Genomic DNA, 20,964 nt, shown 5'->3' on the forward strand with positions numbered 1-20,964 from the left:
TTGATGTTTTATACGGTATTCTTCCCCACTAATTAACTGCACTAATGAAGTTAATTGTGGGGAAGAATGCCGTATAAAACATCAAAGTCTCGATGTTTAATCACAACTTAAAAAGAAGTTTTATACTCTTCGATTGCCAAATACATTCCAATTAGCTGAAGGAAGGTCAAAAATTCTGTTTTCCCCCTTCTTGTCTTCAAAGCTTTTCCAGACTCTCTTGGTTGACCATTGGTTACTTGAGCCTGAGTGTTAATCTAGACAAGATGACACAGACTTTTGGAGGACAAAACATCTTCCCACAAACTATAAGCCAGCATCACTGAGAGACTCTTTTTCTATAAAAGAGAGTGTATACTGTAATATGTCCTGTAATATACTAGTGCAACTCATACAGTAATAGTTTTTCTCTACCCTCTAACTTTATTATTAATTTAGAGCCACTCCATCTTTCTGTATGTTTCCATATGTTGCTCTTCTAAGCCACTTCTTGAACGTCTGATAGGCATATTTTCTTAATGAATTCAGCTGCAAAACCAAGGTATTTAAAGGCATAAGATGTATGTAAGTGGGGGCTCTGGAAAGTTGATTATAAGAATTCTGAAATGACGTCGTTCTAGTAGTTGAACAACAAGAACGACAAGAGTTTCTTCTCAGGTCATTTCCCTGTGGCAAGTGTTATATCAATTTTTATTGTTTTTATAAATCAAGTGGGGTTTACAGTAGCAATAATGTAATTCAGATAAGCACTTATTGTAATTGACCTTGGTGATGAGTATCCTTGGCTACAGTTTACTTAATACCTGAGGATGACCAATTATCTCATAATGCCCACTTTATTGAGATTACTGTTTTAATTATGGCACTCAAAATACATCACTTTGTCAGCATTGTAGAGTCATGCATGGGAACACTGCAGTCAACATGCAGAAATGTGTACAGAGCATCTAGCCTCATCTTACAACATGGTCGTGACCGAGTATTTTCTCTCTCTCAATTCCCAGCTATGATTTTGAAATGTGGTTCATCCTGGCATGATCAGCTACAGGGAAATAGTCTGAAGTCAACTGCTGAGCTAATTGTCCTCTGAGTAAAAGCTGAAGGTGACTTGGTGCTGATAGGTAGGCAGATCTAGTTGATTAAGAGTTCTAATTTCCAGAAGTCATAGTGGCTTGTTGATTATCTGAGTATGCCTTAGGTCAGAGGTGGTCATCTTTAGACTCACCTGGGAGCTTTAAAAATTGCCATTTCCAGGAGACTCTAATGTAATTGTTCTGGGGTGGGGCCCAGGTGGTACTTTTTTTTAAAGCTCCAGTGCCACTGGGGATTCTGATATGCAGCTAGGCCTGAGAACCACTGCTCAGTTCCTTAAATTGTTTGCTTACTGCTGGTTTGCCTCACCCCAACCTTGACCCCTTTCCAGTTGAGAGAATGTCTTTTGGATCTTTGTTGCTCTGTGCCTTACTCTTCCTCTCTTTCCTCCCAGACAAAGCTTAGTACTTTGCATGCCTGGAATAGCCTCAGTGTGGATTTGGGTTCTGCTAATGCTTGCCCTTTCTTCCCAAGCAGTTCTAGGTCTACCTCTCCCACCTTCATTCAGGAAGTCTCAATGAATAGATACCACCCCTTCACAAACCTGAGAGCACCGTTTCTTACTAACACCTCACTGTACTCTTATAATTCAGTCCCTGTTGATGACATAAATGTGTCTTACCTTTTTCCCAAGATTTTTAAAATAAGGATTAGCATTTATTTTTTAGCTTCTATCTTAACTACTTGGTATATCACTTTGTGGAAATAATCCTGGTTGATCAGAGCAGTTGTTATAAAGCTCCCAGTTGCTTTTCCCCCTTCTGTAATAGACCTGAAGGATGCTGTTAACATGCATCGTGCAGTCCTCATAGTCCCTTAAGCATGGGAGCATTCTTGAGGGATATCAGATACTCTCGCCTTTTTAAAGTTAAGACACTGTATCAGATTGCAGATGCGTAAAGATGGCATCATAATGTTGACAGACTTGATTCCATTCTAATTTTTTATGCCTACATGTCGTATGAAGTAAGTCACTCAGTTAGTTATACCTCTGACATCTCTCAGATTCATCTTCTTCCCCAATTCCCCTCTAATCTGAGCCACCAACTTCTCCACCCTGGACCACAGCAATAGCGACTGGCCAGCCTCCTGCTTTCTCTCCAAGTTCTATTACCTGCCAGGTCCACTTAAGCCCACACCACCAGCCTGAGTCAAGTGGTGAAAGCTCAGCTTTGGTCATCTGCTTCAGAATTTGCTATTTTAATTTTATCATACATGTAAGGTTTATATTGTACACTTACTATTGTTTTTATTTTTTAATTGTGAAGGATGGAGGTAGGCAACATTATCTTTTCTGTTCTTAAGGGCTTTAAAAATGCTGATTGCGGCCTCCCTCTAGCATAGAACTTTTCAAAGATCTCAGTGACCATTAGAATGTGTATTCTGTCATTACTCCCTTTCAGTGGTACTTAGAATAAAATACAACTCTCCCCATGGCCTGCTGGGCTTCACCCTCTGGGCCTCCCTCCTCCCAGCTGCCTCCACATTGGGCACCCATCCCTCCTGTGTGCGAGTGTCACTACAAGCTTTTCCCTCCTTCAGCGCTTGTGCGTGGTCATTTCCTCTGTCTAGAACATCCTTTTCCTGGCTGCTAGCATGGTTTGGCTTCAGCTTTTGCTTCGGGTGTCAGCCAGAGAGGTCATCTTTTCAAAAAGGTAGTCTTTCCTAACCACCCTGAGGCTATTTTCAGTCTTAATATCTTGTTTATCTCCTTTGTAACACATTGCCATTCACATGTATTTTGTTGTTTTTTTAGTCATAACTTGGTCAGTGCTCTGTGAGGGCAGAGTCATCATCTGCCCTTTTTTTTTTGTATTTCTAGTGCCTGAGGACCCAATAGAGCGTGGCAAATAGGAGGGGGCCCAGTATAACCCTGGTGCTTTATTATCAACAAGGGGTTATATGTTGCGTGCCCCTCCCCCACATCATTGAGGTTATATGTTGTGTTCCCCTCTCCCACTCATTTTAGAGTTACTTGTCAAATTCTAGTGGAGTCAGGGCTGCAAGTCCAGTATCCACCTCTGCCACCATAGCTCAAGGATGCCCTAGAAGGCACATCTGATGTGAATTCTACAAGTTGGAGAAAGAACAGAACTTGTAAAAAGGGCACCAACCCAAGAGGGCAAGAAGAAGCCCAGACTTGAGAGCATGCTGCTTGAAATGTTTGACTCTGGAGAAGTAGAGTGACTTTTCCCCAGAGACCAAGCAGTTGAAGAACTGCTTGCTACCCGTTTTCAAAGGAAGGCTGAGAAGGAGGCTTTTGCAGCAACTCTCCCAACCTCCAGCTTCCCAGATTGGATTACTGGCAAAGGATTGACCACTGCCTTTTAGGACAGATTCTAGAAATAAACATGAAAGGAAGAATGGTATGCCTGCTACTTCATGTAGTTATTTAATTATCATGACTACCTTAGTTTGTTCAGGTTGTTATAATAAAATAGTATAGACTGGGTGGCTTAAACAAATTTATTTCTCACAGTTCTAGAGGCTGGGCAGTCCAAGACCAAGAAGCTGCTGATTAGTTGACAGGTGAAGGCCTGTTTCCCGGTACATAGATGGTGCCTTCTAGCTGTCCTTATATGGTAGAAGGAGCAGGGAGCTTCTTTGAGCCTCTCTTATAAGGGCACTAATCACTAATCCCATTCATGAAGGTTTCATCCTCCTGACCTAATCACCTCCTAAAAGCACAACTAAAAGCATGTGAATTTTGAGGGAACAGAAACATTCAGACCATGGCAATGACAATCCTCTCTGATAAATATTCTTGTCTCCATTTTACAGGTATTACAGTTGAGACCTTGAGGTTAACTTGCTAGAACTGAGTATTGAAACAAGAGCACATTCTTTCTCTAGATCACCTGCTTATTCCATTTCTTTGCCTCCACACTGCTGGCTGTAAAGCTGATGCCTTACTCACCTTTGCCTTTCCAGTGTCTAGCAGCTATTCAGCTCGTGTGGTAGAATTCTTCTGGTATTGCAACATGAGACTCTCCTTGCAAAGTCTTTGTTATGCTTAAGATAGAAGAGTAAAGGCTCATTTTTCCATCTGTCAGCTAACAGAATCCCCCCCCTTAAGCAGAATCTCCCCACCCAAACTCTGTGGTCTGACCGGCTCTTCAAGGCTGCTGATGACCTCCCTGACCATCTCTCTATTCCCAGTGGAGGGAAGTCAGTGGGTGTCTGTTTTAGCAAGCTTGTCAATGGCTCAGATGTCAGTAACATGACATATGATTAATCTCATGCTCCTGAATACTTTCATGCACACATTAGGTTGTGGGATCTTCTGCATCTTGATTGCTCTGCCCTGGAAGCTTATAGACCATAAGACTTGCAAGGTAGCAGCAGCCTGCTGGCTGTGTTGGTAGAGGACTGTCCTGTGCTGGGACGTGTGTGCATCCATCTGAAGAGAGAGAGAGAGACCACAAAAGTCATACCTGTGCTTTGAATTATTTTTATCTTCATTCATTCATTCATTCATTCATTCATTCAGCAAACACTTGGAATTGTCCTTGCATTACAAAGTGCAGGATGTCCTTCCAGCCATATTTACTATTAAATAGCAAAAGCACACCACTGAGTTTGTGTTCTTTCTTTTTAGTAAAACAATGATTGATCGAAGGGTGTGCACTGCATTTCTCTGTGTGGTGAGTGAGAGTATTTTCTTCAGTTCATTTTCAGCATGCTGCTATTACCGCACCATTTAGCTCGATGCCAGATTGCACTTGGCTCCATTCATTTCTGTTTACCGAGTAGCGCTTGTAGTGATTAAATGTCACTGGGTACACCAAGTGTACAAAAGTAATTAACCTAAAAGGACATGTTAGAATAAGGGTCAACAACCTCTTTAGCCTATAGTGCCACCAGCAAGACAGAGTATTGACAGAGGTATTGCTGGCAGGGCGGGGGAGGAGGGGGAGTGTGGAGAAGGAAAAGGAGAGAAGTGAAAGGAAGGAGGAAAGAGGAGAAGGAAAGGTCAGAGAAACAGGAGTGATAGACCAACACTCACGGTTGTCTGGGGTGGTGAGTAGAACGGGACCTAAGAAATTTTTCATCCTTTCCTTACAGTTTAGCTACCTGGCCTATTATCATTTGGGGGAAGGTTGAGAGATTAGATCACAAGTTGACTTACCTTTCAGCATTTCACCACTGGTTAGTGGAGTCAGTGCTCTTGCCTGGGTAGAACAGAGTAATTCTGGCACATGCTTGGTGAATCAGCCTGGTTTTCTCATGTTTTAGATATTTTGTCAAATCCCTTGCATCGTTAGATCTAGTTGTCATATGAAAGCTTTCGCTTGAAGTTATTTCTTTAGATGAATAGAAATTGTTTCTCTGAGTATCTGTATCTCATTTGTTTTTATCCCTCAGTATATGAAGCCACTATCAGTCACAACTAATATTAGTGTTTATGTCTCTTTACATAGTAAAAATTTATATAAAGCGCTAAGTAGTCGTCTATGACTTAAAAGTCAACCACCGTGAACTGTCTGTCTGCCTTACAAGTTGGCTTTTTCTCTCGTCACCTGTGCGTGGTGACTTACTACCCAGAAAAAAAAAATGGGAGTGCTGAGGATGTTTTTCTTTTCACCACATACCTCCTTGGGGGATAAACGTTTCAAGGAGATCCCCAGGGCCGAGATTCTCTAAATGAGCAGCACAGAAAAACTGCTGATGCCTGCATTCTTCCCTGGTGGGTCTGCCAAGCAGGATTCTTTTAAACCCTGCCTTTTCAGTGGTCAGACTTCAGTAAGATTTATTTCCCTGTGGTCACAGACAGATGAGAGACAGGGAAGAGGATAAACAGTTGAAAACTGTCTACCTTATGTGGAAGATTTGTTTCTTTTAGGATAAAAAAAAATGGTGGCATTTATTCCACAAGGAATATTCACCAGGTTCCCATCCAGAGGCCAAGCTGGTACTACCCTTAGGGGAGGAGCCTGCATCTTTGATCAGTACAGTGGAGGGTGACTGGGCAGCAATAATGAAAAAGCATGGCCTCTCCTCTCTTCTCTGCCTGGCACCGTTCTGACCTTTGTTTCAGTTTTATTTCTTGCACTGCTTCCTCTTCATGAATGTCTTCTCAGCATAGTCCTGAAAAAGTCCTGTGTTGTCTCATTTGGTAACCACAAGCCACATGTGGCTTTCCAGCACCAGCAGTGTGGCCAGTCCAAATTGAGATGTGCTGTAAGTATAAAATGCACACCAGATTTTGAAGACTTAGTACTAAAAGAATCTAAAATGTCTCATTAATAATTTTGATGTTATATGTTGACATGGTATTTTTTGAAATATTGGATTAAATAAATATATAATTAAAATTAATTTTACTTTTGCTTTTACATTTTCCAAATCTGGCTATTAGAAAACTATAGACATGTGGCTCACATTATATCTGTCAGTGCTATTCTAAAGAATAACTCACTGTAATATTTTAATGAAGGACCTTAAGACTAATCAGTTAAGTGATCATTTAAAACTGTTTAGCCATTTTGTGGTAATATGAAGACCAGGAATTCCTGATTAGCAACCTTAAAACTGTTAGACAGCCTCCCTTTAAATTGATATATTGCCATTTCCTTCTATGTTCCTGCTGAATTACCTTCAGATATTGTGTAGAGTATATTTGCATACATAATACATAAGGAAATATATGAAGCTCTGTGGAGTTAGCTTTCTTTGGAAGAAAAAATTGCTTAGCCTCTCAAATAGATTAAAACAGTTTACTGGAAAAAAATAGCAACATGAAAAGACTTTCTTTTCCAATAAATTTTAATAGTTACAAAATGAGAATTCTGGTCCATTAAGGTATAGCTTGCCAAGTCCTAAAGCTTAGTCACTATTTCTCTGAGCTTCTACCCTACTTCTGCGTTTTTCAAAGCAGCTTGTAGGATTGTGTTGATATTTTGATTCAAAAACAGAGCACAGTACAGGAATAGGTTTAAAGCCAATTTACCTTCCCAGAAAATTAAAGAAGGAAGGAAGTTTTTGCTAGCCCTCCTTCTTTTTTGTTTTTAGGTCAATCAAACTCATGTATCGCATCACATTTGCCAGTGATACTTAGTAACATTGGTTATAAGGAGTAGGTGAATGAATGGTTTAGAATATGTTTCGTAGATGCTATACTGAAAAAAAAAAATCTCAGAAGAAGGTGGCTGGTGCATGTGACTATAATTTACACTGAGTCAGCTTACAAGATTTATAGAATCTCTGTTAGTGAGGGCCGGGTATTGGTAGAGGCAGATGCACAGAGGAATGTTAGGCTTTGCAAACTGAAGAAGTCCATTAGATTGAAGGGCATGAAATGGCTTTGGGGTGATTAGATAGTTTAAAAGATGTATGCAGTACAAAGTTATGGGCACTTGGCAATTTTTATTACAGTTTCTGGCATACCGTTAATATTGTACCATCTCTAATTATCCAGAATGAGATTACTTGATTAATTCAGTTTGTGCTCTGGGTTCTCCTCTCCACCAGTGATGGGGAGGTGTACTTGTTCCTTCTCGTGTGGCACACAGCTCACGCTATATGCAGACTGGCTATCAAGAGAGGGAAGCTAAGCTGCCTATATAAGAATCAACCTTACATCTTTGGCATCTAAACAACATCTTCCAGCAGCTCAGCTTGCCAGCTAAAGTAACTGTATTTAATGAAATTTCTGGGGTGGCGCCAAAAGCTTTATTCCAGGAAGAGGAAATGACAGTCAAGAAACCCCAAGAGAACATTAAGATAATGTTCTAATTTAAAATCAATTTTATTGATACCTTATAAATTATTAGGGCATTTTATCCTGACCAAGTAATACATAATGCTGAGTCCATGAAAACAAAACATGAATTAATGTTGAAGTGCTGTATTTTCTACTACACATGAAGGGAAATATACGTAAGACTTCTGGGTTTGTTACATGGGTATATTCCATGGTGTGAGATTTGGGCTTATATTGAATCCACCACCCAAATAGTGAGCATTGTACCTAGTAGGTTGTTTTTCAACCCTTGCTCTCCTCCTTCCCTTCCTCCCATTTTTAGGGGTTCCCATCTTTTATGTCCATGTGTAGCCAACTCCCACTTATATGTGAGAACATGTAGTATTTGGTTTTCTACTTTTGGTTAATTCACTCAGGATAATGGTCTCCAACTGTATCCAGGTGACTGCAAAGGACATGATTCATTCTTTTATATGGCTGTGTAGTTTTCCATAGTGTGTGTGTTTGTGTGTGTGTGTATCACATATCTTTATTCAGTCCACCATCGATGGGCACCTAGGTTGATACCATGTATTTGCTATTGTGAATAGTGCTGGAGTAAACATATGAGTGCAGGTGCCTTTTTGGTAGAACGATTTATTTTCCTTTGAGTATATACCCAGTAATGGGTTGCTGGGTCAAATGGTAAATCTATTTTTAGTTCTTTGAGAAATCTCCAAACTGCTTTCCACAGAGACTGAACTAATTTACCTTCCCACCTACAGTGCGTAAGAATTCATTCCTGACTGTCACTTTCTCTGGTTTAATAATCTTTTTACTATCTGCAAAAGAAATTTGAACCAAGTTTCTCTTACCAGGAGAGAAGCAGAGATGAAAACAACATTAGAACATTTTAAAGAATATGTTGTTCATGAAATGTGATAAAAGGTGAAACATTTATTAAGAATAGACTCATTACTTTAAATGGAGATTATATCTTCTTTTAACAAGGACAGGTCTTCAGAGAGTCCCAGTCATTTTTGAAGGTTAGTTTTGATTTATGTTAATTTGAAAAAAGCAAGTTTTGTAAGGGTTATATACAGACTGTGCCTTTAATGACTTCCTTAATCAAGCAGGTTATTAAAAAAAGGTCTTACTCTAATGAGCAGTAAACTGACACCAGCAACTGGCTCAGGACTCTACCATATTCAAGTTCTTTAACCACCAACATGCTATAAATTTTAAGTTACTTACATAAATTTACATGTTTTATGAGTATGTGAAAGTTGTGCATTTTGACCGAGTAATTTTCATTTTAAAGTTTTTCTATTTAATTTTTTCAAATTGAGTATTACTTTCTCCGTCCTGGCTGTGTTCTTATAAATGGGATAATATTTATCAGTTATAAAGAGCTCTATGAATGGGAAAATAAGCATTTTGTGTAATACTGTACAATGAAATGTAATCAGAAAAATTGCTGGGTTATGGTACTGTGTTAGTTTGGTGTACATAGGTTTAGTCAGGATATTCAAATTTTATTGGAAATATTTCTGAAACGTACAGTGCTCTGAGGACTATTGAACATGATTGACTTTAGGGGTGACTCATGACCGTAAATAAGCTCATCCTTCCGAAGGTCGCTTCTGCTTAGTAAGAGGAGTCTATAGAGTGCCTGCTTATCACCAGCAGTACTTTGGCCTTTCTGAATTCAAGAAAGTCACCAGTATTCATTTCTGTGTTTGGCATAGGTCTTTTGCTTCTCTGAGGGTTGCAGTGGATGTTATGATTGTGGACTCTCTGACATGAATAAAAGATCTACGGGATCCTTCAGCTTTCTGTCTCTGTCCTCCACCCCCACTGCCAAAAACAAATTCCACCTGAATTGTCCCTGACCCAGACTAACGCTTAAAACCACTGTGCTGTACTGAATGAACTATAGTTAGAGTACCAGTGTACTTTATCATCTAAACTGGGCTGTTTTTGAGAGAGAAGGGATGCCTGGATGACAAGCGAAGAAAAGGAAAACTAGGACTTGCAGTCACCCCCACCAGATCTTCATGGTGCCCCTGCCTCTCCTCATGATCACTTTGATCTGTTTAAAAACTGATTTACCCTTTGGTACCAAGTGGTATAGGGTTTTTGGAGGCCATAGCTGATGAGCAAACAAGCTGTAACGAAGGAGTTTTAGGCTTCTCTTGATCATGGTTGTCCACCTGACCTTTAGCATGTTTTTTCTGGTTGTTATCGTCTAAACAGATAGGGAAGCCTGAGCACTACACCTGTGTGAGTGGAAAGTAGAATTAGCATGGTGTGCATCTGAAATCAAATTATAAAGTCCATTGTGGAGGTGGTATTTGTAGTCCTGCCTCAGTGCAGTAGTGAACCAAAACCTTATTGTGATTACTGAAAGGAGAAGTGTTTGGGTTAATAGCAGACTATTGAAACCCTATCATTATGGATCATCAGAATATCTATGCTGAGGAGAAGTGCTACACAAATGCTGAGAAGTCCTAACATGAGTTTTAAAATAGAACAACCACACTAGCCTACCATCCCAATCTCAGCAGCAAATAGAATTGACTGGAGTGCAGTGTGTGGCGATAAGTTGCTCTTATCAAGGGGCTGGACTGTGTGCCCAGAACTGTTTCTTGTACATTATGAGGTTTATTTTTCTTAATCCTCAAAGCAGCCACATGGGAGAGGGGAAGGGTTGTTGTTCTCCTATACTATAGAGAGGCTGAGACTAAGTGACATCCCTACGGAAGCACAGCTATTAAGACTCAAACCCAGGCAGTCTGACTCCAGAGATACTCTTGTCTGCTATTAAAATCTCTGCTCCCTGTTATTAAAATTAGCTAATTATAACAACACTACTTTTCTTTGGGGGCGGGGAGGATACTTTATAGAACTCTTCTACATACATCGTAGTCTTTGATCCTGAGGTGGCAGAGGAGTAAGGTGGAGGGGCGAGCCTGTTCCTTTTCAAGTTGCTTGGAAGAGCCAGTTTCCCGTCTGACTTGGTCAGCACCCTCAGTGAAATACTAGGGTGGACTTCAAACGAATATCTAGAATTTTCTCATTTTGAAATGAGAACTTGATTTGTAATATTAACCTGTCTTTAAAGCTTACCTTTTGCTTCCAGAGCAAAATTGGGGTCTTCATATCGTAATAAGACTTATGAACTTTTTAATATTTTAAAAATATTTTGTCCTTAGTTTCTTCTTGTTTGCTCCCCCCCTTTTCTTTAATTGAGCATGACTACTCTGTTCTTTTTTAATGTCCCAGTATAAGTGTTTACTTTTTTAAAATGTAGAACTTAACTAAATATTCACAGAGTATTTTGTCTTCTCTGGATCAGCCATTGCTTCTGACTAGGACTCTCCACCCATAACAAATTTGCTGACGTGTGTATGTATGTGTACACATATACACACACAACCAAACTGTAATGAGAAAGGACTGTGTTTAGTCTTTCTAAATTTGTAGATTTATATAGGGTCGTGATGCAGCTCCAGTGAATTTCTTATGTAGTAAGCTAAAGAAATATCTAATCTAGGTGGGCTTTTAAAATAATAATAGAGAAATAAAAAAGCTTTTCTAGTAAAAGCATGATTTTATCAGTATTTTTTAAATTCCTTCTTTTCACATACCCAACAAAGATCCAAGTGGCATTCCGGTAGCAGAATGGTGGACTTCTAAAATTCATGATGGGAGTCTGTGCCAAGTCCAATTTGATTCCAGAGCAATTATGTTATTAGAACATTGCTGATTGCCCCAGTGCCCATTGTGCAGCTTAACCTTTAAATGCTAGTGATAATTAACTACTTTATCATTCTACCAGGAAACTCTAACATGTAACTCTGTTCTACAGTAAAATTCAAAAATAAAATGCCTGCACAACCAGAAACAGCCAGCTTAAGATAAGTAAAACTGTTTGTATATATATGCCAATAAATAAGCATTGAAATCGAAATAGACATACCTATTTAATGTCAATTTTTAAGAAATTGCTTTATTACTTTTTAGAAATTAATTTTTCCTTTTGAATTGAGTAGAAGTAACTTTCAATAGAGTATGTCAGAGTCAAAAATGCTCAGATGGTTGTTAACCATATTCCTATACACTCAGCTTTCTTCTTTTTATAGAATATCACATTAGTTGGCTAAGGGCATCTAGAGGTAGGTAAAGGAGCAAAGATGAAGGGGCCAGGCTGCCATATTGCCAATTCTAGGGGCGCCACTAAATACATCTAACTCGAGTGGTTGTTTCCCGTGGAATTGTTCATTCTAGTAGTCTTCTGAAAAGAAATGATCACATGAATTTTGGATTGAGATTGAGGACTGCAGAGGGGATGTTCAGCCATTTGTGTTCAAAAACATTTCTGGGTTCTCTGCTGCTCACTATGCTGGGTGCCTCTGCCCCCAAGGAACCACAGCCTGAAGGGGGAAGTGACCTTCTAAACATTACTCATTGGAGGAACAAAATGTTAAGGGAATAGAGGAATGAGTGATAATTCTGCCTGAAAGCCTCTGAGGAGGCTTTGAAAGGTGATTTTAGATTCTTGAGGGTGAGCAGGATTTCAAAAGATAGACCTAGAGAGAAGGGCCCTGCTCTAAGCCAGGGAAAAAGGCTACAGATGCAAGGAAAATACATAAGCATTAGGGAACATTAGTTCATAGTGCTGATGTAGGTGACAAGTCCAGGACTTTGGATAAAAATGTGGAGTGAGGTCTTTGGAAAACAGCCAACCTCAGAAATTTGGACTTGTTTTCTGTGGATAGTAGTAAACTGCCCTTTTTAAAGAGAAGAAAGAAGAGACTGAATCTCTCTTTGGGAAATGTGAATTCCTGAAGTGTGGAGGATAGACTAGAGAAAAGGAGAAATTAAAAATGTCATTCAAACATGAAATATGGTCAGTAGTGGCCCACAGGTGATGTTTGCATGCATGGTTTCAATGATCATAAAAACCTGATTGCGTTGAGTTGTATGAAAGAGAAGCAGAAGCATTGAACCAAGGCTTTTGGCTCGGGAGTAGGGTTTGGAATTCAGTGGAGATATACAAAAGTCAAAAAGTAGTCCACTTAAAAAATTGTTTGGCTTGTAATGTTTTACTTCAGTCTTTGGCTTTACTGAATAATGCCTGCAGTCTTTTCTGCCACTAAGCTTAATGTTGAATGTTAATAAGGATAGTTATAGGACTGGTGAATACAATTTAGAGCATTAATGTAAAATTTTAAGAGGGACTGGCATAGCAGTGAAGGGCTTAGAGATCATCCTCAGCCCTTAGCAGGGGCACCCACTCATTGGTCTCATCTCTCTCCCCAACCAAACTCCCACCCATGCACCTCTGAAACTGGCGGTGGAGTTGCCGTTACTCAAGCTGACCATTGATGTCTTGGTAGCTATACTGACCTAGGTGTATAGTATCAGTTTTCCTCTAAACCTCATGCTTTGAAAGTTCAGAAGTGCCCCAGAAGAGAATGTGGGATTGTGGTTCAGTGGAATAAAATGTAACATAGAGCCACAAATTCTGGATATCATACTTTCTTCCATAGTTAATTAAAAGGCCCTTGTAAACTTTGTATGTCTTTATAAAAGTGTTCATTATTACCAACAGACTAAGATACAGCAAAACAAAACACACACAGTCATGTGCCAGTTGTTAAGGTCAGTCCCAGTTTTCATTGGCACTTCACTTCTTCATCCATGATTTTAAGCTCTCATACTAGCTAAATGTGCCCAGGAGCCACCTGACCTTCATGGCAGACAGGTTCATCCTCTATGCTTCAGGCCTGGTCACTGGTGTCTCCTGTATATGTGGGACTCCTAATTGAACACAACTTAAAAGCAGAGGTGAAACATGGGGCTGAGCTGATTGGGAGCCAGAGAGGTGTGGATCACCTTTATCCACTCCCTGACTCCAATACAGTTTCTGGGTATCTAGATTTCTTTTTTTGAGTTGGAGTCTCACTCTGTCGCCCAGACTGGAGTGCAGTGGCCGCTCCCGGCCACCGCAGCCTCGACCTGCTGGGCTCTGGCGATCCTTCCGCCTCAGCCTTCCGAGAAGCCGGAATTACAGGCATGCGCTACCACACCTGGCTAATTTTTTGATTTATTGTAGAGATGAGGTCTCGCTGCCCAGGCGGGTCTTGAACCCGCGGGCTCAGGCAATCCATTCACCTCAGCCTCCCAAAGGCGTGGGATTACAGGCTGAACCACAAAGCCCGGCTTGGGTATCTAGATTTCAAAGGGAACAGACTCCTGAAAACTTTAGGAGTAGGAAGGGGGGGGGGGTAATACACATTTTTGTGGATGTTGTTTCTCCTGCCACCCTGCATTGTCCAAGACTAAGCACATACTGTACAGATGACCTTCATGTCACATGATCACCATTTTTGGCGGCTCAAATCCCCAAAGTTTAGTGCTCCTCTTTTTTTCTTATTGGAGAATTACTAATTATCTCATAAGCTCAACTTTATTTATAGTTTCTCTGGAAACTTGAAACACTGGCTTCCCTTTAGCCTGCACACTTTAAAAAGCCTGCCTTTTCTTACTTCCCTTTTCTCATGTATCTGCTTCCTTTCCCAACTTTCTAAAGGGACTTCAACAATAATATTAAGCATGTCCTTTAGACCAACCCCTCTCTCTTTTGAGTTAACTCTGTCCCCTGCGACCCTTCTTTATTCTTCTCCCTCAGTCCCACCTCTCTGCTTCCTCTTGCTTGTTCTTTTTTCCCCATTTGTTTCTTCACTTGTCTTTTTCTACTTGTCTTTCTTGTTGTATCTCCATTCTTTTCCTCCTTTAATCTCCTCCCCTCTCAGCAGCTTTGCAGGTGTGTGCTGAAGAACAAAAAGGAAGTCTTGAGTGACTTTAAGAGATCACTTTGTTAAATGGATGACCATTTCTCAACCATGCTTCCTTCTCTAATTCCAGAGCTCTTCAGTGTCCCCATCAGCCAGTTTCCGAGGTGCTGAGAAGCACAGAAACTCCACAGACTACTCCTCGGAGAGCAAAAAGCAGAAAACTGAAGAGAAGGAAATTGCAGCTCGTTATGTAAGTTCATTCACCTTTGCTTTAGGAGAGGCTAGCTTGCCTTGCTTTTTATCAGTGACTGTTTTATGCTTTGACTATTACCATTACCAACCAACTCTAGAAAACAATAACAGCATTCTTTAGGAGACAAAAAATATTTATTGCATTTATTTCTGTCTCAGTTGGTTAGCTGAAGTCCTGTGTATATATAGGTGCATGACACACGTGTATGTCAAGACGGAGTACTTTGTCTGGAGCTAACAGAAGACTTCCACACTCCATATTACAATTTATTTTTTTTTTTTTTGAGTTGGAGTCTCACTCTGTCGCCCAGACTGGAGTGCAGTGGCCGCTCCTGGCCACCGCAGCCTCGACCTGCTGGGCTCCGGCGATCCTTCCGCCTCAGCCTTCCGAGTAGCCGGAATTACAGGCATGCGCTACCACGCCCGCCTGATTTTTGATTTATTGTAGAGATGAGGTCTCGCTGCTCAGGCAGGTCTCGAACCCGCAGGCTCAGGCAATCCACTCACCTCAGCCTCCCAAAGGCGCGGGATTACAGGCTGAGCCACCGAGCCCGGCTATATTACAATTTCTGTAGGTGTATTTGCTTGCCCCCTATCTTTCAAGGTGGTTGGATTTTCTGTGGTGAGGTAGGGATGCTAAGAGAAATGTAAATTAATAGAAAATGCCTAGGGGAACGCACGTGCTGAGAGATATACCAGATTTTGTGGAATATAACTTGCAGAGCTATCCAGATTGTCCCCAGCATGGGTTGGGAGTAGACAGTGGTCCGTGCTCTGCTTCCCCTGAGGATGCCCCTTAGGGTTGCAGGCCTCGTGAAACATGGAAAAACTGGATTTTCACCTAGTTTTGACATGTGGCTACTTTATGTTTTTAACCGTTTACACTTGGATGTCCCTTCTCAGGGAACATACAGAGATTGCTGGTAGTTATACAGGACAAACTTGTGCAAGCACTAATTTTTCAAAAAAATATGTTTCCTTGAAGTTTTCCATTCAAAAACAATGAAAAACCTACGTCCCATTTGAAATTTGTCAAGCTTCTGATCAATCAGTTGAGAAGCGGTTTGCAGGAATCATGAATGCGTCTTTCCACATGTCTTCGAGCAACAGACTGGACAGTACATTACATATTATTAGGAAGGAAGAAAATGAGACTGCATTGTCTGTTTGACTAGAAAAACATCAGGTAGAAGACTTCAGACAAATTACTGTTGCATAACATGTATCAATGAACCTGTAATGCATGTCAGTGAGTGTCTCATACTTTACCACAAGTTAGAAAAATATAAGGTATAAAATTTATATTGTCTTAAATAAGCTCCTCAATGTCCAAAACTCCATTATAGGCCAGATATCATTACAATAAAATAACTGGTTCGAACGCTATACTATTTAATATGAAGTAATTCTTTTTTTACTATTTCATAAAAAAGTGCAGTTGAGTTGCTGTTAGGTGATCTGCAAGATATCTCTAAGTACAAAGGGTTAAAAATACTGGCAGTCCAAACCACACCCATCTACAGGCTGGATTTAGCCTGGGCATCCTGGTTTGCAGTCTCTACTCGAGCAATAAGCAAGCCATCGGCTTCAATGTTTAATTTTATTATTATTATTTTTTTTGAGTTGGAGTCACTGCATCACCCAGGCTGGAGTGCAGTGGCACACTCACGGCCTCCCCAGCATTGACTTTCTGGGCTTTGGCAATCCTTCCGCCTCCGCCTTTCAAGTTGCCAGAACTACAGGCACATGTTATCATGCCCAGCTAATTTTTAAAAAATTTATTGTAGAGATGAGGTCTCGCCAAGTTGCCTGGGTTGAACTCGAACCCCTGGGCTCAGGCAATCCTCTCGCCTCAGCCTCCCAAAGTGCTAGGATTATAGACTGAGCCACTGAGCCCGGCTAGCCTCAATGTTTTAAACCGGAAAATGGAATCATATTACTCACCTCATAACATCATGAGGATTAAAGAAAATCTTACATTGTCAAGTATCTAACACTTTGGTACAATTTTTATAAGATATGAGGGATTCTGTTGGGTACATCTGGCTAATAATGCGATATGTTTTGCCGGGGGAGGAGATAATGCTTCTCACTTGTCTACGCAGGACAGTGATGGGGAGAAGAGCGATGACAACTTGGTGGTTGACGTTTCCAATGAGGTATGTTTGTGGCTCCTTTGATTTCCTGCTCTTGTCCAGTATGACAAAGATCAGCATCCAAACAGTTAGTATCCAGGATGTTTTCTTGATTCACAACAGGGCCCACTTTTTGTTTACGTGAAAAATTATGTGTGTTCCTGGTCCTATTTTTGTTGCTGTTCTTTCTAATGAAGAAGTCTAAATATCTCTCTGCTGCAGTAAGTGCATACCTGATGTCTGTGGTCAGCCTGTACCGATCTCGTTGACCAGCAACTTGCATACTGATGGAGTTTTGATTTTTGTTTTTGTCTTAAATAAGTGCTATAAATATTGTGGTGTCTTGTTTTTTTTTTTAATCTCGATACCAAATATTTTCTTTAGCAGTTTCAGTGTCTTATTGATTCCAGAATGTTTTGTACTTCTCAGCTATTAAATACTTTTGGCTAGAAATGTCTACTGCCAAGGACCCCAGCATCATGAATGCCCTGTGCTATATTACTACCAGTGATTTCTTTTGTAGGATCCGTCTTCTCCTCGAGGGAGCCCAGCACATTCCCCGAGAGAGAATGGCCTAGACAAGACACGCCTACTCAAGAAAGATGCCCCAATTAGTCCGGCCTCCATTGCATCATCCAGCAGTACTCCTTCCTCCAAATCCAAAGAACTGAGCCTTGTAAGCAGCTCTTTACCATCTCTTTGAGTGTTGCCTTGTTTCAAGATAGTTGGGTTTGATTGTGATTTGTTTTTAATTTTTGTGTTTCTCACACTTTTTGTAGAACTCGTTTCCAAGTATATGTTTATATTCAGTACTTAGTTTGACAAAAGTATGGAACAGAATGGATTTACTAACTTGTCAGTGATTTTTTTTTTTTTTTGCAAGAATAGAAGAGGGATTTGGGGAAATTGAATGAAACATGTTTTGGTGAAGATGAAAAATATACTTGGGTTACAGAGATGGTGTTGTCACCTGTGGTTTATGGTAAATTTAGTTTGGGGCTTGGATGTGATTTTGTTGCTAGGTTTGTTTGAGTTACCGTACTACGTATGACTGCAATAATTTTTCCTTCCTATCTAAGAAGTAGCCTGTCATTTACAAAATTCTATCCTGACTCACACCACAAATAACAAATGCAAAACAAACTGCTCACAAGTTAAGATATTCTCCCCACACCCTGTTCTTCTGTGACTGTGAAGTAGTACATTGCAATTTCGTGTGGTGTCTTCTTTTTTCCTCACCAGCTATTTCCTTATAACATAATATTAAAAGTGAAAAAGATGAACTTAGTTTTCAAATAATCTTTGGAATTCACAGCTAAAGGAAAGAAAATTCCTCAATTTGCCTTCAAATTAGAGAGAATATTTCTGGAAGAATGTTAGGCTTAAGTATTTTTGTTTTGTTTTGTTTTCCTCTTGGCCTTCTTTTAATGGCACCTTCTGTGAGTTGAGTCCCTATTCAGATTTGGATCCCTTTTCTAATGGGACCTGCTCACCAGGAAACCTCTTGTGACATGAACTATTTCATTCACCAGGAGCCCAACTGTGACCCACTCTGTCTTTACCAAGTGGCCAGTCACATTTGGGACATCGTGGTTTGTCAGTCTCCTTCAGCCTCTGTCTGCCTCAGACCAATCTCCTAGAAATGAACTACTCTCTAAATTAAGCTTCAATTTATGTCCTCCCAAACGTTGGTTCTGTGGTCTCAGGAATTCTTTGTGTTTCTTTTATTAGCTCTTTTGAATTAATGAAAGTAAAGGTCCAAGCTGAAGAACTTTTTTTTTCTTTTCTTTAACTTTTTACTGTTCAACTCATTGCTAAAACCATGTTCTAATTGCTGTTACATTTCATGACATCTCTTGTTAGAATGAAAAGTCTACTACTCCTGTTTCAAAGTCCAGTACCCCTACTCCACGAACTGATGCACCCACCCCAGGCAGCAACTCCACTCCCGGATTGAGGCCTGTACCTGGAAAACCGCCTGGAGTTGACCCCTTGGGTTAGTAAAACAGTTTTTTCTACATTTTTGTGCTTCTGTTTTTAGAGAATGTAAAGCAATTTAAATGGAGCCGTGCATTTAAAGTACAAATAACCAGCGTTGAAAGCTGGTTGTTTAATTTAATTATTTAACCCAAACCAGTGCTGTTTTGCCCAAACCCAAACCTGCGTGGTATATAGTAGGTGTTCAGTAAAATCAGGCAAACCCTCTGAAGGCTTGAATGACTTTTGAGAATATTAAGATAAGCTCATTTGAACCATGGATTCTATTTTTAATGTATTTATGAATATCTTCAATGTTGTTTCCTGTGTTCTTTGTTTTTCTTTCTTCCTCCCACTTTGACCTGCAGCCTCAAGCCTAAGAACCCCGATGGCAGTACCTTGTCCATATCCAACCCCATTTGGGATTGTGCCCCATGCTGGGATGAATGGGGAGCTGACCAGTCCTGGAGCCGCCTACGCGGGACTGCACAACATTTCCCCTCAGATGAGCGCGGCTGCCGCAGCTGCCGCTGCCGCCGCCGCCTATGGGAGATCGCCAGTGGTGTGTTGTGGGCTTTGGCAAAATATTTCAGAGCACAGAGGACTATTATACATTGTTTTTGAGTGTAGTTTATATAACAGGAGGTATTTAGAGAGGGATCTGTGTGTATTTATAAGTTAATTAAGCTTTTAGCTCCACGTGGTGGCATGTGCCTACAGTCCTTGCTGCTTGCTCTGGAGGCTGAGATGAGAGGATCTCTCCAGCCCAAGAGTTCAAGCTATGATCATGTCATTGCACTTGGGCCTGGGTGATAGAGTAAGACCCTATTTCTAAAAATTAAAAAAACATATTAAACTACATGTACTTATATCTTGAGATCCATTTTTTGGTAAAGTGAAGGAGTTTCTCTTTTTATTCATCTTTTAAAATTAGCATTATTTTGAAATTTTAAACCTACAAATTATATCACATAGTATAATGAATATATAAACCCTTTGTTTCTATCCTGGGCTTCAGTAATCGTTAGTAGAGTTCTTTTCATGTATGTCTACCTCCAAGTATGTTACCATTAAATCCTAAACATTCATTTCATTCATTTATCAATAAAAACTTATGTATATGTATCTCTAAAATCTTACTTTTAAAGGCTCTCCTGGGTTTTAGAATAGATTTTGAGTGGGATAAAGCAAGTTAATGTAACTCTGTTTGTTTTTGTTGTTTTGCTTGGGAAAAATTCTAGGTGGGATTTGATCCACACCATCACATGCGCGTGCCAGCGATACCTCCAAACCTGACAGGCATTCCAGGAGGAAAACCGTGAGTACCTTTGTGCCTTTGTGTGCCAAACCCTGCTCCCTTGCTGGCTCCCTAGACTTTGAGCACTACTAGACAGTTTTGGCGGGGGTTCTTTGACTTGGATTTTTTACCTTGCAAAATATTTTTCATTTTCTCTTAGCACAAGAAAACAGGTAATGAAATGGGGTTTTGAATGTTCACTTTAAAATTTTGAGCTTTAATATGGAAATGCAAATTGCAGAGGCATCTCTAGCAGTCAGGTCTTCTCTACATCTGTTGCTGATTTCAAGGCAATTCTTTGTTCAAAAATCTGATTATTATGTGCAAACCTGGATGCTCAAAATTTGAATATGTTGAGAAAAGACATGCCATACTTAAAAGCTGAAAGGAAATAAGGGCAGTCTTAGCCTGAGTTCTGTTTTCAGTAAGGGTAGCTAGCTCAATTGGCTTCTTGATCTGTGTGCCGGGCGTCTGGTGTCTCTGTATTCACAGCCTCCTTGAATTATGAAAGAAAAAACACCGCACCTTAGTTGTTACAGGCTCCTCTTGACATTCTGATCTCTTGATATATCTCATTCCACATCCTTCATTTTAATCTAACACACCCATTTTATTACCACCGAAGCACAGTTCTCTCTGCTAATTGACTTCATCTTCCTAGATATAATGACTTTACTATGAAGTAGCACTGGCTCTTCCTTTAAAATCCTAGCTGGTTCCCTCGTCTCT

General features: G+C 40.2%; 1 protein-coding gene across 2 annotated transcripts in view; it reads left to right on the forward strand.

Moving 5' to 3' along the window:
* The window catches only part of TLE4 (transducin like enhancer of split 4), a 145,156-nt gene that overhangs the window by 108,400 nt on the left and 15,792 nt on the right, over positions 1 to 20,964 (forward strand). For both annotated transcript variants that reach the window (XM_008057217.1, XM_008057218.1), the window contains exons 8-13: positions 14,705 to 14,824; positions 16,932 to 16,985; positions 17,485 to 17,637; positions 18,825 to 18,957; positions 19,307 to 19,500; positions 20,180 to 20,256. In XM_008057217.1, coding sequence (XP_008055408.1) covers positions 14,705 to 14,824; positions 16,932 to 16,985; positions 17,485 to 17,637; positions 18,825 to 18,957; positions 19,307 to 19,500; positions 20,180 to 20,256 — 731 coding nt within the window. The remainder of the gene's footprint in view (positions 1 to 14,704; positions 14,825 to 16,931; positions 16,986 to 17,484; positions 17,638 to 18,824; positions 18,958 to 19,306; positions 19,501 to 20,179; positions 20,257 to 20,964) is intronic.

The sequence above is a fragment of the Carlito syrichta genome, unplaced genomic scaffold (assembly GCF_000164805.1).
Source record: "Carlito syrichta isolate Samal-C Ts95f unplaced genomic scaffold, Tarsius_syrichta-2.0.1 Scaffold302880, whole genome shotgun sequence".
NCBI classification, from domain to species: domain Eukaryota; kingdom Metazoa; phylum Chordata; class Mammalia; order Primates; family Tarsiidae; genus Carlito; species Carlito syrichta.